At 56.6% G+C, this 16,677-nt stretch overlaps 2 protein-coding genes across 5 annotated transcripts in view; both read right to left on the bottom strand.

Annotated features, from left to right (window-relative positions):
• Positions 1–8,054, bottom strand: part of Tnfsf14 (TNF superfamily member 14) — a 31,021-nt gene extending 22,967 nt beyond the window's left edge. For 3 of the 4 annotated variants that reach the window (XR_003585107.2, XR_003585105.2, XR_003585106.2), the window contains exons 1-4: positions 7,717–8,054; positions 6,384–6,420; positions 6,088–6,129; positions 3,722–4,959 (exon numbers count right to left, since the gene is read on the bottom strand). Coding sequence is in view for 1 of the 4 variants with exons in the window: in XM_027952485.2 (XP_027808286.1) it covers positions 4,532–4,959; positions 6,088–6,129; positions 6,384–6,420; positions 7,717–7,935 (726 nt within the window). In the remaining 3 variants the exon portion in view is untranslated. Of the gene's footprint in view, positions 1–3,522; positions 4,960–6,087; positions 6,130–6,383; positions 6,421–7,716 lie in introns of those variants that run through there. The other variant, XM_027952485.2, reaches the window with a different exon arrangement.
• A 5,676-nt stretch (positions 8,055–13,730) lies between these two features.
• Positions 13,731–16,677, bottom strand: part of LOC114084404 (complement C3-like) — a 28,762-nt gene continuing 25,815 nt past the window's right edge. The window contains exons 36-41 of the mRNA XM_071603439.1: positions 16,096–16,201; positions 15,541–15,630; positions 15,296–15,376; positions 14,343–14,426; positions 14,119–14,254; positions 13,731–13,912 (exon numbers count right to left, since the gene is read on the bottom strand). Of these exons, the coding sequence (XP_071459540.1) occupies positions 13,771–13,912; positions 14,119–14,254; positions 14,343–14,426; positions 15,296–15,376; positions 15,541–15,630; positions 16,096–16,201 (639 nt within the window). The 3' untranslated portion in view covers positions 13,731–13,770. The remainder of the gene's footprint in view (positions 13,913–14,118; positions 14,255–14,342; positions 14,427–15,295; positions 15,377–15,540; positions 15,631–16,095; positions 16,202–16,677) is intronic.

The following is a 16,677-nucleotide window of genomic DNA, read 5'->3' as shown; positions in this document are numbered from 1 at the left end:
CGCTCCTTTCAAGTCCCCTCCTCCCCCACTTCTCTGCTCCCCCTCCCCCTCTCCCTTCCCCCTCTCCCCTCCCTCCTGCCTGCTCTACTTCTGTTCTCACAGGACCTTCTCCCCCTGATCCTCCTGCCTCCCTCCTGTAAAGACCCTGTAATGACACTGGGCCCCCAGCTAAGCCCGTCAGCGTGTCCATCTGGACGCTCCTCAGGACCTTTGCACAGGCTGCCCCTTCTGCAGGGAGCCCCCTGGCTTCCCCTAGCCATCTCACCACCTCCAAGACCAACCGCACAGCCCCACACCCTGTCACAATCTTTGTCATCTTATCACTCAAGGGTTGTGAACTCGATGCCCACGGGGGTCAACACAGATAACCGTGGGAAGCAGCGGGTCTGCTTCCTGTTTCTAACATGGACACAGGCAGCCCGAGTATTCAATAAACATCTTCCCTTGTCCCAGAGGACAGTGGTGGAAGCAGAGTGATGTGAGGCCCTTTCCCACCTTAGGAAGTGTGGGTCCCCGTCCCAGGACCTGTGGGTCCAGTGTCAAGACGCTTCTCCATCAAAGGTAGAAAAACAAGATGCTTTTACAACAAGTGGGTCCCGATAGACCCAGCGTCGGTCGAAAATTAACAAATCAGTCGACCTCACACCAAAGATACCAGGGCTCGCCTGCCTCAGCCCCGCCTGCCCCAGACACACTCAGGACGGTCACACTGGCCCACAAGTGGCAAAATCATCTCCCACAAAGCTGATTTTCTAGTAAACTTCTGAATAACTCATGCAATTTATCGAGTGCATGCATCAAAAAGGAAAAAAATAAACAAAAAGAGCCCCTTGTGCTTGACCTCTCTGTGCCTGGATTTCCCCAGCCATGGAATAAGGATCACAACAGCCTCCCCGTCCCTACAGGGCAGGGGGTCCAGTGGGTTCATGTGAACGTGCACAGAACCTGGCTGGGAGGGAGCACTCCAGAAACGAGCTCTAACGCGTGATCACCGTTCCTCTAGATGAGCAGCAGGAACACGGTCAGTCCCCGTGTGGGAGACAGCTGCAGGGGTGTGGTCTGCGCTGAGCTGGTGAGCCCATCCCTACCCAAAGGGAACAGCCACAACCCAAGCCGGGCTGTGGTCACAGTCTCCACCTTCCCGAGAAAACCCAGAGGTCTGCATTCGCCCATGTGTAAAATGTCCTCATGCTTAAACATTGGCCACAAATTCCCCCTGAAAAAATTGCCCTTGGTGATCGTGGGCTCTGGATGTGAGGACTCTGATGTCACGACTAAGAAGAATCAGAAAGGTGAACGTGCACACAATCACAACCTTGTGAGTCAGTCTTCTGTTGCTATAACAAATACCTGAGATAATCAACTTATAATGAGCAAAGACGTATTTTGGCTCACAGTTTGAGATTTCCTCCATCACCAACTGGCCCTGTTGATCTGGGCCGGTCCCGGCACATCATAGCAGGAGTGTGCGACGGAGCAAAGCCATTCGCCCTGTGGCTGGGAAAGGAAGGGGTCTGGTCCACTGTCTCCCCTGAGGACGTGCCCCAATCACCTAAGAACCTCCCTCAAAAAGGTTCCACCATCTCCCAATAGTGCCACAGCCTGGGGACCAAGACTGTACACACAGAACTTTGGGGACTTGTGTCCAAAACATAGCAGCGACCATGTTTACAAAAAGAACAGCTGCCAAGGACTGAAGAGCTCATGGCTGGCCAGGTTCTGCAAAATGCTCAAGTCACAAAAACCAGGAAAAGGTAGAGGCCGCGGTTCAACCTGCTATACAGGTGAGGACAGTGGCACTCAGAGAAGCCAAGGATGGGTCCCAAGGTGGCCCAGCGGGGATGGCACTCAGGCCGCCTGCCCCAGCGTCAGAACCGTGCTGCTGCTCCGCGGCGGTACTTCTCAAGCGTCTGAACTCAGTGGCATTCAGCAGGAGCCTGGTGTCATCATATGAAATTAATAATTTGCTTTATTGTCATTATTTCTATGTCTCCCGTCTCTGGGTCTGAGCAAGAGAAGAGAAGGGGGAGGATTTCCTGCCCGGGTGGGGGAAGGGTGAGGAGGGTGGACCGAGGTCCCCGGCTTGAAGATGGCATGGTGGAGCCAAGCAGTGGGAGAGGAAATGCAACTGATAAAGTTCTCGGAACTGAAAAGTAGGTCAGTGGCCTGGGCCGGGGGCTTCCTGCCCCTGCTCCTCATCAGAAACCAAGTGGGGGTCCAGCCTCCAGGCTCTGCCCCTGCCCCTCGGCCTCCCCGAGTCCCCTTCCTCCTTGTCCCTCTCTCTCCTCCGCCCCTCCTACCTCTCCTCCTCACCCACCTCTTTTCCTCTCCTTCCTCCTCCTCAAGGCTGCAAAGCCCTCCCAGAATGACTTGTGGAGACCAAACTTAGCAAGAGGTTCCATCCCCAGGAGGAAGTTGGTGACTGCTGGTGGCTTTTATAAATTCACTGTCCCCCACACCTTGGTCTCATCAAAGCCGCGGAAACAGAAAGACCATGATGAGAGGAAAGGAAACTCCGGCGGGGGCTAGGGCTGGGCCCTTGGGGCCCCCCACCCTCTGCCAGCCCACCAGGGCAAGGAGGTGGAGAGCTTCCCTGGCCCACCTCGTGCTGTGGGAGAGGGAGATGGCCCTGCCTCTCTTGGGTCAGAGACTCTGCATCTAAAAGATGGGATATGAGAGCTTCTGCCCAGGGCTTGGGTATTTCCATAAAGTCACAGTGCACACGAGGCACCCGGCCCGTGGAGAGTGCCCCCCGACGCTATCCTTCCATAGCACGTCTGACTCTCCAACGGCACTTGCACACTTATTGCTGATGGCACACCACTGGTGTCATAATATGAAATTAATAATTTGATTCCATCTTTGCAGTGAGCCTAGGAAGTGAGTATTTTCGCTTCCTTCCCCCATATTACAGATGAGGAAACTGAGGCACTGGAAAGTTGTGGGCCGCACTGAAGGTCACACAGCCCCAGGCAGTGGCACAGTGGACTTGGAGTCATCAGATGGCCATGCCCAGTGCCTTCTCGCCTGTACCATGTGTCAATGACATGAACCATATTGACAATAACAATAATAAGCATTGATCCACCTTCGGGAGTGGAGCCTGCCTCCTCAGATCCAGGAGCCAAGACGTCCCTCCTGCCTCAGGAGGTGCTCCTTGGTGGAAGGTGTGGATCTGAACCCAGGCCCTCACTGCCCCCAGCCATCTCCTGTGCCCCTCTCACTCCCAGCCTCCAGCTGGCTTTGCCGGGGTCCCTCTGCCTGGACATGGTTAGTGAGGTCACTCTGCCTGGACAGTGTCACCTCCACTTCCTCAGGAGCTGGGTCACCCTTCGTTCAGGTTCCTCACATACACAGTTACCTCCCTGGGTCATGGTGTCCATCCTTCTGCCTCTGGGCATCACCGCCTGCTGCCACTGCTGCCCTGTGCCCAGGACCTCCCCTGCCCCATGGGGCTCTCTGGGCCTGTCACCTGCCCCCCTTCCATCCCCAGTCTTCCCCTAAGAACTAGACGGAACCAGGTGCAGTGTCTGCCATTTATTTCCAGGACCATGGTCAAGGGGCCAAGGACTCCCTTGGAGGTCTCCTGCTAAGCCCAGGATGTGAACCTTGGCTGGGCAGGAACCTCAGGCTGTGTGTGTGTGATGTGGGGTCTGTCACTGTGAGGAACCAGGTCTCACCCCAATGTGGCGGGTGGATGTCGCATGCAATGAACACTCACATGTGACCATGACACCGGTGTGGGCGGCTGTGGGTGGCGCATGCTTGCATCACATGTGTGTGTCACGCAGCATCACGACGGTGGCGACTGGTCTTGGTGGGATGGTGCAGTTGTGCGTGGATCGGGCGAGTGGCATCAGGAGGTGGGGGAGCCTTGAGCAGGACTCCGCATGAGGCCAGGGCAGTGACTGCCCCGTCATCCTTTTTTTTAATCAGCAAGCGTCCCTGAGTGCTGACTGCGTGCTTGGTTCCCCGTGGCAGTGTCCTTGGCGGGGGACCAGCCAGCCGCTGGTGCTACCTGGTAGCTGGAAACACCCTGTGGTGGGGCCGGAAACCATGGTAACTGGCAACGCTGGAAATCCGTGGGTGAGCCCAGAGTGTGTGACCTGACTGTGACTGTGACTGTGACTACGGGCGGAGCAGGGCTGAGTTCTCCACGTGGAGAGTCCTATGATCAATCCTCTGCCCACGCTCGGACCGCAGGGAGGTCCCAAAGTACGAGTCCCCAGCCAATCCCGGGAGCCCCGAGCGCCACCTTCTCCCTGATCCAAAGTATAAATACCCGCGTCCCCTCTTCCTGAATATCAGGCAAATCAGCGCAGCCCGCAAGGGGCCTGGGGACCCCGCGTCCACAGTCCCCGTCCTGCTGTCCCAGGCAGCTCCGCAGTCTGCGTGGGTCTTCCGCCTCCCAGTGGCGTCCGCTGACCCCCCACCTCTGGGGGTCCTCCGGGGTCTCTGCCTGCTGGGTTTCTGGTCCCCTGTGGCCCGCGTCGACGTCTTTGCGGGTTAGGTCCCCAGTCCGTCCACTCTTTCACACCATGAAGGCTCCGAAATAGGAGCGGGTGCCATCACGGAGCCGGATCAGGCGCTCATCGGGCACTCGGACCACCACCTCCTCCCCGGCGTCCAGGTGCACCACGCCACCCAGGAAGCTGCTGTCCCACCAGAGGCGGAAGCTGTTTGCCCGCCCACAGGGTGACCGCCTGCTGACCAGCAGCTCCAGCTCCTTGGGGTAGCGAGGGGTGCGTTTGTAGAGTCCGTGGGTGATGGGAAGGCCGCCAGTGGGCCCCTGGGGACAGCCAATGCCGCCCAGCTGCACTTTGGAGTAGACATAGTAGTAGCCAGCCTCGGTGGTCACCAGGGCCCCATTGCTGTAGTTGAGGCCCCTCAGGAAGGCCAGGCCTAGCTGCGTCTCCCACAGCAGTGGGCCCCCACTGCCCGTCAAGCTGGCATTGGCCCCTGTGGAGAGGAGAAGGGGAGAGCTGGTCAGCACCTGCCCCACTCCTGTGGGTGACCCTAGGCTGGTGGCCACCCCTCTCTGAGACTTTGCCTCGCTGCTAGGCTCTTTGTATGGATTGATTCACTTTATTCCCTCTTTGCAGATGAGGGAAATGGAGGCTCAGGGAAGCAGAGGAAATTGCTCATTATGCCGTTCAGCTCATTTGCTTTTGCACGTGGAGAAACGGAGGCCAGGGGCAAAGTAACGGGAACACCAAGAGGAAACTACCACACAGAGCCAAGATGACCTGGTGCAATGCCAGCACCTGTGGTGGCAGAGCCAGAGACCAAGGCAGGACATGCCTGGGCCCAGCAGCCTCAACTTCCTGAGCCTCAGTTTCCCCCTCTGTAAAATGGAGCTATTAATGGCATTTGCTTAGCACTTTACAGAATTGCCAAGCATATGGCAGGGCGTGACCCAGAGGTAGTGCTCTAGAGGGTTTATGAAATCAGCAAAATTAGAAATGCACTCGTCCCCGGTATCAGTGGTCTCAATTTCCATGGTTTCAGTTACTCTCAGTCAACTGCAGCCCCCAAATAGTAAATGGAAAATTCCAGAAACAACTTAGGTTTTAAGTGATTTTCATTATAACATATTGTTGTACCTGCTCTATTTTGTTATTCGTTATGGTTAACCTCTCACTGTGCCTAATTTATAAATCCCATTCTGTCATAGGTGTGCATCCACAGGAAAAAATGTGGTATGTGGTCTGGCGTTGTGGCTCAGTGGTAGCACGCTCACCTGGCAAGCGCGGGGCCCTAGGTTTGATCCTCGGCACCACATACAATCAAATAAAGGTATCATGTCCAACTACAACTAAAAAATAAATATTTGAAAAAAAATTTAAAAAATTGATATGTGTGGGGTGTGATGCTCTCTTGGTTTCAGGTGTCCCGTGGGGTTTTGGGACACAGACCCATGGACAATCCAGGACATTACATATCCATGGAGCCCGGGGGGGCGGGGGAGGACGGCAACTCCAGAATAAATAATGAATGAATGAATAAACGAGTGCTTGGACATGCAGGGCATTGGTCTCCCAGAACCCCTGGACCCCCGCTGCATACCAGCACCTAGGTCCCCCTTACCTGTGAGGTGTGCTGCTGGGTTGGCCTGGGGGGATCTCTGCTCTGGAGAGAGAGGGACAGAGGTTAGAGGCAAAGACAATGAGAGGTAAGGGTCAGCCTCCTAGGGGTCATCACAACCATCTCCCTGTGTCAACCCCAGCCCTTCCGGAGTGACCCAAACTTCTGCTTCTCAGGCCAGGGGGAGGGGCACCTGTGTGGCTTGGACCAGTTGTGCAAATCACATTGGGCAATGGGCTGGGGGCGGGGGCAGCATGGAACCATTCCCCCTCCTTCCTGGGAACCAGGACCTGACTCACCTTGCCTCAGCTTCTCCCTGGAGCCTGCGTCTGGGTCCTAAAATGCAGAAGGAACCCACAGTGAGTACCTGCCACACCCCAGTATCCCTCAGACATATGGCAATGACACAGCCAGACTCTGACTATGGACCCCACCCTTGGACGCGTACTTAGGGCCACGTGGGTGCATGGGGGCATGCACACACACACACACACACATGCACACACACACCCCTCCCAGCAGCCTCTGAACCACTCGCTCTCCCTCTCTAAAAGGAGTTATGAGGAGTGCCCCCTTCGGATTTAATAAACTAAGTTGTGTAAAGCACATTAGAGCGTCTGGCACACAGTACCCACTGTGGAGGGGTCTACTAGGTGAACAATGCAGGTGAGCAAGTATGTCAATACATTCTTATCTGAAATGCTTGGGGCCAGAAATGTTCCAGCTTTGTTGTGGGGGTTGGGAATATTTGCATAGATTTTTATCAGTTGAGCATCCCTCATCCAGAAATCCCAAATGGTCCAAAACCTGAAACTGTTAAGCATCACATTATACTCAAAGCTTTCTGGATTTTGGAGCATTCAGGATGTCAGATTTTTGGATTAAAAATACATGGACATCCAGATGGCTGGACACAAGGACACCAGCCAGGATGCCTGACAGGGCACAGATCTCAACTTTTAAGGACAGGGAGAGGACACTTGTGGACCGAGACACTTGGGCGCATGGGTGATGGGCCCAAATGAGTCACAGGCGCAGAGACAGTGGCAAAATGCACATCCGCACACGGGGTGTAGCAGGTGAGTGTGTGCACGTGTGGGTAGCTGTGCCCAGGACGGCAGCACTGTCCCCATGACGTGTGCCCATGGACATGCAGCCACCAGAGCTGAGGACCAGGAGACAGGACATGGACACAGAGGGACAAGACCACCTGGGACACTGTGGCACGAGCATGTGCCTAGGTGGCACACAACATGAGGATGGCCGACTGGAATCCAACTGAGATCCAGGCCCCCAGCCCCAGACAGTCTAAGAGGACAGGTGGGAATCTCAATGCAGGGCCGAGTGTCCGGCTAATGATAAAGCAATGCCCGAGAGTCCCTTCTGATCGGCTATGCACTTGCTTGGGCCAGCCACTGCCACGCACCCCACGTACCCCAAATCATGCCTCATCCCCTAGGAATCGGCCACTCTTACCCCCATTACAGAAGGGGAATCTGAGGCTCAGAGGAGTGCATTGACTCCCCTGGGCTGGCAGCAACTCAGGGTCACACACTTTCTGTCCCTCACACATGCACAGACAGACACACCATGGCACAGGAGACCGCTCTGCCAGCCCCTGGCCCCACTCACCGGCAGGCGGGTGACCACTTCCCCCAGGCGCCAGTGAAGCTGCAGCAGGAACCAGCCCTGGACGGCCAGCGCCGCGCCCAGCAGCAGCAGAAGTAGAGCCAGGCTGAGCCGCGCAGGGCTGCAGCACTGTCTCCTGTGGCTCGGCCCCAGCCTCCTGAATGGGATGTCTGTTTGTCCATCCACCACAAATACAGAGGGCCGCACGACTGTCTCCTCCATGTCCAATCAGACGAGTCCCAGGACGCCCGGGTAGGGCCCGCGCTGAGCGGCTTCGGCTCAGAGGAAACCACAATTGCCCAACACTCCTGGGCTCTGCAGGCTGCAGAAGGCGCCCCTGGGCTCCGGGGCTGCCTTTAATGCCAGGGTCAGCCCCTCCCCTTCCCCACGCACCCTCCTCTTCTTCCTGTCCCCCAGGCCCTGCCCCCTGTCACTCTCACTGAGGCGGTCTCTCACACTTTCCAAAGACATCTGAAAAAGTGACTCAGGTGCAGGTCGGGTGGGGAGGCCCCAGCTCTGCCTTCTCAGTGGCTTTGTTTCCTTGGTGGCCAAAGGTTTCCTGCGGAGCCCCCGTGTGGGCCACGCACTGCCCTGGGTTCAGGAGACAGCAGTGAATGAGAGGGACAAGGTCCTTGCTCCTGTGGACCTCCTACTGCCCCGGGTGAGAGAGACAGCCTGACAAATCAAACACTGTGGAGTGCAGAGGCGTAAAGAGCGCTGTGCTGTGTGCCTGTGTGTGCACTCGTGTGGATCCAGGTACGTGCATGTGTGAGTGTGTGCGTGCATGTGTGTGCACATGTGTGGGCATATGAGCAAGTGCACACGTGGAGCGTTGTGCACACACACGTGTTCTGTACATGTGCTTTCAGGTCACGTATATGTGTGTGCAGGTGCACCTCTGTGTGTGCATGGTTGTCATGATGTGGTGTGTGCTTGTGTATACGTGTGTGCACTCATGCATTCATAGGTCTACGTTTTTGCCTACAGGTACGTGTGTGTGTGTGTGTGTGTGTGTGTGAGGGTGGATTTTGAAGTTGGAGTCCACAGTCGGGGTGTCCACCCAGTTCACCAAATCCAAGGCCTGGGAGCCCTGGTGGTCTTCTCCGCCTGTCTTGTCCCCCACCCTTCAGCACCCCTGTCACTTCAACCTGCAAACCTGATCGCAAGTCCTGCCACCTGTTTCCATTCCTGCTGCCACCCCCTAGCTAAGTGCTACAGACCATCTGTGTCCCTCCAAGTCACAGTGGCGGTCTTAGGCGGTGTGTATTCAGGTGCGTGTGATAATCACTTTGGGAGGTGAGTAGGTCATGAAGGATGGGATTGGTGCCCCTGGAAGAAGAGACGGGTGATTTGCCCTCCTCCATGTGAGGGTGCCACCTGCTCACCAGAAGCCATGCCGGCTGCCCCTGTCATCGAGGCCTTCCAGTCTGAGCCGAGAGAGCAGCGCTCGTTTGGGCCTCGGCGTCTTGAGGCCCCAGCTGACGGAAGCCCAGGGCGCCTGGCCTCTTCCTGGGACTGTTGCAGGAGTTCCCAGCTGGATGTCCTGTAACACGTCTTTGCCCCTCAAAATTCACCCTCCACCCTCCAGGGAGGGTGAGCTTGCTTGTGTATTGATTGTCTTATTGGGCAAAAGTTACATGACATAAAGCCATTAAAAATGAACAACTCGGTCACATCTTGTCCATGACGTTCTGCTGCAGAGCGGTTTCCTCTGCCCCCAAAGGATGCCCCAGAGTCCTTAAGCGGCCGGCCCTACCTGCCTGCCCTTCCCCAAGCCCGGGCAGGCACTAGGTTTGTCTGTATGGACATTTCACAGAGATGGAAACAGCCGGCGTCTTCGTGTCAGGGTTAATTCATGGGCTGCTGTGGCTGAGGCTCCCCGGCAGCGCAGCATGGATCACGCCTCACGGCTCTGTCGCGTCTCACGACTGGACCAGTCAGGGTCACTCCAAGTAAATTTGGGGAGTAAATAAAGACACAGACACAGAAATCACCTTTTCTTTGGGTTCAGTGCTCCTCAGCTACAGCTCCCACAAGTGGGGCAAGGCAGGCAAGAAAGAGAGTGGGGAGCACATGAATCCTTTTATTGGGGAGAAGCCATTCAAATGAGGCCAGGGCTGGGATTACAAAGGAATTGGTGAGTAGCTCACCCCCCATGGGTGACACCTACACCTGAAGCCACATCTTGTTATCTGAGCTGGGGTAATGCCCAAGTTATTATGGCCTGGCAATAATTGGCCAGTGCCCCAGGGCATCAGGACTTGAAGGTCTGCATCCAGGCAGCTCCTACACTGCCCTATTCCCTTTTAGAACATGAGGCTGGACCGTGTTGTGTATGCCCATTCTCTGGAGGATGGACATGTTTCCCCTTGGGGACTGTGAATACTGCTAGTGGGAGCGTGCACCTCTGCTGCTCTGAGGGCCAGTTTTCAGTATATTTACCAGGAATGGAATTGTTGCTGGGAGATTTTATTCATTTATTTATTTTTTGGATTGAACCCAGGGCTTCGTGCATGCCAGACAAGTTACCTACCACTGAGCCACACCCTCAGCCCTTTGTATTCTATTTTGAGACAAGGTCTCACTAAGTTACCCAGGATGGTCTCAAACTTGAGGTCCTCCCCTGCCTAAAATGTTCCAGTGACTTCCCACTGAGCTGACAGGGTGGGCAAATTACAGCCCATGGGTCAAAGCCAGCTGGTTCTGTTTCTGAGCAGCCCTGGACAGAGCTCAGGTGGCTACTATGATGGTGAGACTGGAGACCCTGCTGGGGTGGCGGCCTCTGCCTCTGTCCACCCCAGGCCACCCTCCAAAGCATGTTCATCACCACCTCCAAGTTGGAGCCTCCCTTCAGCCACTGCTGGGCGCTGATGGGTGTGACCTCCCTTGGGAGGCAGCAGCTCCCATGCTGCCTGGCCTCTGGACGGCCCCTGCAGGGGACAGCCAGGCCCTGCCCAAACACTTTGCTGGGACTTGGTTGTTACTGGAGCAGAGAAGGAAGCTGCATTGAGGGCCAACTCGAAGCTCCCAAACTGCCTGCATTTCTAGTGACCCTTGGATGGAGATAGAGACAAAGAGAGGGAGAAAGAGAGACAGGGAGGAAAAGAGAGAGGGACAGTGACAGAAAGAGAGAAAGAGGTAGAGGTAAGAGAAAGAGCAGAAACAGAGACAGACAGAGACAGGAGAGAGCTGGACAGGGAGAGGCCCATGTATTTAAGGAAAGAGCTCCCAGGATGGTGGGTGTGGGCAGGCCTGAAATCTGCAGGGGCAGCCAGCAGGTGGAGGCCTCTGGGAAGAGCCTGAGGTGCGGCCTTGCATCCAGGAGCTGGGAACGGAGGCGGAGCTCTGCCTCCTATGTCATGGCCTTGAGGCAGAAGCCCTTCTCAGGACACCTCAGTGTAGGCTCCTCAGGTGACCGGTCATCTCCGACCCTGCCACCCAACATCATCCAGGGCCAATTCCTGACCTGCAAGTCCACTGAGATGCGAATCCCACCACAAAGACCTCCCCAGCCTCAGTTTTGGTCCTGGTCACTGTGACCAAATGCTCCACCCAGCTGGGACAACCAGCCGGGACAACCTTTCTGGTTGCCCTCCTCCATTTCTGTCTGGCTGAGTCCCTTCTGTCCTCCTTCCCCCCTTTCAGAAGGTCAGGTTCACAAGATCCCTCCTGTGCTGGTCACAGAACTGTGCACAGCAACCCCCAACACCCCCGAGGGTTAAAGAAATGAATACAATGGCCCCAACTGAAGCCAGGGTTTTGAGGTGAAGCCAGATCCCCGCTTCTGCTGGCAGATGGGTTTGAGCAAACTGCGTCTCGCAGGTTTCCTTCTGGGGCCTTCTTGTCCAGCCAATGTGAAGAATAAAACCCACAGACAATAATGAAAGGGGAGGTTGAATGGAGCAGGAGTCATGACCTGAGAAGAGGGAATTCCCGAGATGCCGAGGGAACTGATGGTGTTACAGCCCCGGGGCCTTCCGGGAAACTGAGGCAGCGCAAGACCCCCCCACTCAAGCCCCGATGCTTTCCATCAACTCAGAAAGATTTCAGACATGTCACCCAGAGTAACAGGCATGAGTTTATTGAAGGTTTAGGAAAAGGGAAAGGGGACATTCTCAAGGGACAGAGAGGAGATGGATAACAAGCCTCGTCTGCACTCCAGAATTATTGGGAATTCACAGAAGTGTCCAGAGATTTCCCCCACATCTGCCTCTTGAGTTTTGATTGACAGCAGGATGACATCAGACTTCCAAATCCCCATGCTGACCCTTTCTAATAGGATTCTTTTTAAAAAAAAAAAATTAATAGCTGTAGATGTTCAGTGTGACTTAATTTTATTTATTTATTTTTATGTGGTGCTAAGGATCGAACCCAGTGCCTCACACATGCTAGGCAAGCATTCAAACAGCCCCTCTAATAGGATTCTTAACGCAACATTCTTAGAGATATTATGGGGAGAACTATTCTTATATCCTGAAGTGCCAGGATCTGGTCTGTGGAAAGAGTCACAGCCGTCTTCCCCTTCGGGGTAACTTGGGTTCCTCTTGTCAACCTTATTTCCGACCTGCATTTCTCCTGCAGATAACAGGTAGTTTCCTGAGGAATGTGACATATTCTGTCCACTAAAGCCAGGCAGGGCTGCAGGTCAACTGCTTCTTGGGAAACAAAGGCATCCAGGGCTGAGCACAGTGGGCTCCCTTTGTAGAATTAGTCCCTGAACCTCGAGTTCCCACCACTCACCTCTGTCATCCCCTGACACAAGCAGGAGGGCCGCGAAAGTGGGAAAGAGAAGGACAAGGAGGTGGGGTGTGACAGGGTGAGCCAGGGACCCAGGGGAAATGAGGCACCAGGGACCCCCTTGATCGAACCTCTGGCATTTGGGGGCAGCAGGAAGTGCCTAGGGGCTGTGAGGTGGTATCCCCCCACATTCCTGGACATGGAGTTCTTAGGGGGAGGGGCTGTGCACCCTTCTTGCCAGAGCAAAGGGACTTCCCCAGATGACCTCAACCCTGGCTGGATACCAGGATCCCACCCATGCACCGGCCCTTCCCAGAATTCAGATTTCAAGGGACTAGATGTGCACTTTGAAGAGGCACTTGCCATATAAACACCCCCACCCCCACCCCTACCCTGCCCCACTGTGGCTGCTGCTCCCAACAGCACTGGTGAGGCTGTGACCTCAGCAGGCCCAAGCTCCCTCCCCCTTGCTGACTCATGTCTTCCCCTCTCCAGTCAGAAATACCTCCAAGGCCACCCACATGCCAGCAGCCCCTGACGCCCCCTCTGGGCACAACCGCCTGCGCATCTACCCTTGGAGCAGTCACTAATCAGTTCTGGCCCTTTACTAAGTGGGGACCAAGAGGGTGGGGTGAGCCTGGAGCAGGGCCAATGGCAGGCCTGTGAGACCTGCAGATGAAGGGCAGACACAAAGGAGACAGGTGAGCAAGAGGGCAAGGTGCAGGTGGGGATGAGGGGACAGGCAGAGCAGCCTGTGGTGCTGGGAAGAACAGGTGAAGCTCAGAGGAAAGGGCTCCTAAAAGGTAAATGTGACTGAGAATGTGGGTGAGGACGTTGGAAAGAGCCCAGAGAAGAGATCCAGAGAGGGCTGAGGGTGAGGACCCAGAGGGCCATGCAGAACACAGACACCTGCAAAGGTGATGCAGGTGAAGATGTTCAGGACGGGCCAGGTGAGGACAAGCAAAATGCAGGTAGATATGGCTGAGGGTGCAGAGGACAGCACAGGTGGGGGTTCAGCAGGGAGCACTGGTCAGATTCCGTGAGGACACAGGTAAGCAAGCAGGTGAGAACTGGGTGCAGAGGCGGGGGCTGCTGGCGGGAAGGGGGTGAGCATTCAGGTGAGGACGCAGCAGGAGGGCAGGTGAGTTAGGGCTTACTTCAGATGAGGTGCAGGGCAGGCTGCGGGGTGGCAGGAGACCCCTGGAGGGAAGGAGGTGGGGAACAGGGGAGACGGCAGGTGCCCCTTTCCTCTCACAAAAGACTCCAGATTTGGGGAGACGTGGAGTACAAACGAAGCTTTATTGGAGGGTTGCGGGGTGGTCAGTTGGGGCAGCCAAAGACCACCATGCTCTCGGCGAAGGCGCCCAGGTCCTGGCACTGTTTCTGGTTCTCCTCGTCCTGGCATTCTTCTGCCTCTGGCCAAATCTCCACCCAGGTGTCCTTGCCAATGATGTAACGGATGCTGGGGGAGGGGCGGCAGGTCAGGCGGGGCGGGGACAGGGCCGGGGCGGGCCCGGGGAGGGGTGGGGGCGGGGCGGGGGCGGGGCGGGGCGGGGACAGGGCCGGGGCAGGGCGGGGCGGGGTGGGGCGGGGCGGGGTGGGGCGGGGCGGGGGCGGGCCCGGGGCGGGGCGGGGCGGGGCGGGCTCGCGCAGGCGCAGGACACCCACTTGGGTTTTTCTCCCCAGAGGTCAGAGGAGAGACCCCACACGAGGTAGTGCTTGCCGTCCTGCAGCTTCAGCGCCTCTCTGCACTTGACGTGGCTGATGAACCTGCGCTCCTGCCCAGCCTGCACCTCATCGGAGCCTGGAGGGGAGCGAGCGCCAAGCTGAGCCCTGGGAAGGGGAGGGAGGAAGGAGGGGTGCAGGCAGAGAGATGGGGCGCTGTGTCTGACCTGACTTGATGGTCTGCTCCACGACCATGACGTACTCGTCGAAGTCCTCTGACAGCTCCGACCTGACCAGCCGGGTCTTGTACACTGTGGAGGAGGCGGGAAAGCCTGGGTCATGGGCAGGTTGCCCGTGGGGTGGGGGACACCCTCACCTGCACGGGCCCCTGGGCGTGTGGGTCCCTCCCCACCCCACGCGGAGCCCGAGGGGTCTCAGCCAGGCAAGCTGCAGTGAACCCTCCTAGGAACACACAACCACACGTGGTCACTCGGTCACCATCCCACAGTCATGCTCAGAGGCATGTAAGCAATTCCAGCCGCCCACAAGTAGAGTCACACCCAGAAGTTCGTCTGCGCTGATGCATGGCCGTCCACAGCACTGTCCTGTCCAACCATGGCTATGTGCGACTCCCTCTCACAACCCCCCCCACACAAGCATGCACGCAGCTGTAGCCGCCCAAGACCCCAGCCACGCACAGAACCCCAGCTTCTCCAGTTTACTGTCGTCCAAAACCAAAGCCTCATACAACACAAACCTCAAGTCACCCACAACTAGTCACATACACAATGACCAGTGACTCCCTTCCAAGTCATCCATGGCCGCTGTTGCAGGCAGCCACACAGAGTGCAGCCACCCGAAACTACAGGTACATGTGCCCCTAAAGCTGCTCCCATCCACAGCCCTCTCCAGCCACAGCCTCACACACCACCTGATGCAGGGCAGCCCCGCAGACACGCCCCCACAGCAGTATCCACTCAGGCACAGCTTCCTCCCAACTCCACCATGGTAACCATGGTTCCCCACAAGGCTATGCCCTTCGCAACACATTCTCACACACTAGTCACCACAGCCTACAGGCCCAGGGCCTGACATGCACACCGCCATCCTCGTGCACCCTCACGTGCACCCTCATGTGTGTACACACACACACACACACACACACCCCACCCCCACTCACCATAGTCCACCCCAGGCTCACAGGCCTTGTCCAGCCGGTCATTCAGCGTGACCTCCTCCTCCTGCTGCATGAAGCAGTTCTCTGCAGGGTGGGGGTGGAGACTGTGTGTGAGCCCCACTCCTCACCCAGGGCTCACTGCCCATGGGTGTGGCTGGCCCCAGGGCCTATCCTTTTGGTGACCCCAGGGCATGGCTCCCAGGGTCCCCCTTTAGGGTGGGTGTCTCAGGGTGGCTCAGGGCCCCCACCCTCAGCACAGCGGCACAGGTCCTTGTGGCACAGCTTGCTCAGCATTCCGTCCTCCTTGTCTGGGTGGTAGAACTGGGTGCACGTCTCCTCTGTGGGCAGAGTGATGGGGAGGGGCTCAGAGGCCTGGCCCTACACCCCAGAGACCAAGCCTGGCAGACTCAGATTCCCAGTGCCCAAGTGCCCAGGGCCTGCACATGCCAGGTCCCCAACCCTCTATTCCTGAGACTCTTCTGATCCTTGGGACCCTTGGGCCCTGGGAACTTCAAATCTCCAACCCAAATATCCTTGGGATCCTATTTTTCCAACCCTCAGATCCCTAAGTCTCAGATTCTTGGGACTCTCAGAATCTTGACTCCTGGGTTGTTGGGACCCTCCTCTCCCCAACAGCTCATGCATCTATGGGACCCTCAGAGCTACATCTTTCTGTTGGAGGACTTTGAGCCCCTTAGAACCCCAACTCACAGGTCCCCAGGACCCTAAGACCCCTGGAGCCCTCAGTCTCCAGACCCTAGGTCCCTGGAACCTGAGAGCCCAAGCCCAGCTTGGCTGCTCACCCAGGTTGTAATAGGAGTAGACCTTGACAGAGCCCGGCTGGATGAGCCCCACATTGAAGTACTGGTGAATTTTGAAGGACAGACATTCTTCCTCGCTGTGTGAGATCTGGGGGGAAGGAGGTGAGGATGGTCAGTGTGAGGGGAAGGAGTTATGTGATGGGTCACTGATCCCCCGGGGATCAGGGCCTCCGATTCCCACCCAGCATCATGGGAACTTGTGCAATTTTAGGAAACACTTCCCCAAGAGCTAGAAAGGAACTGTGTGATGGTCAAGGTCATGAAGATCTCAGATTCTGCATGGGTTCATGCAGGGTGCCCTGGAGGGGGTGCAGGCAGAGCCGAGGTGGAGTAATGGAGGCATCATAAGGAGTATGGGCAGTGGGGAGGAGGAGGAGGCTGGGCCGAGCAGCAGGCCCATTCTCTTTTCTCTCACTGCCCACTTGCAGTTTGGTCTGGACAGGAGTCAGAGCTCTGCTGATTGGTTGCTGACATGCCTGCTATGATTGGCAAGTGGCTTTCCCCCTCCCAAACTCATGTTCCCAGGTGTAAGGGCATTGAGGTGCGAGGGCCTTTCAGGGAGAT

The sequence above is a fragment of the Marmota flaviventris genome, chromosome 1, assembly GCF_047511675.1.
Source record: "Marmota flaviventris isolate mMarFla1 chromosome 1, mMarFla1.hap1, whole genome shotgun sequence".
Classification (NCBI taxonomy): domain Eukaryota; kingdom Metazoa; phylum Chordata; class Mammalia; order Rodentia; family Sciuridae; genus Marmota; species Marmota flaviventris.
The sequence above is the reverse complement of the archived record's forward strand: the minus strand, read 5'-3'. Positions and strand labels throughout refer to the sequence as shown.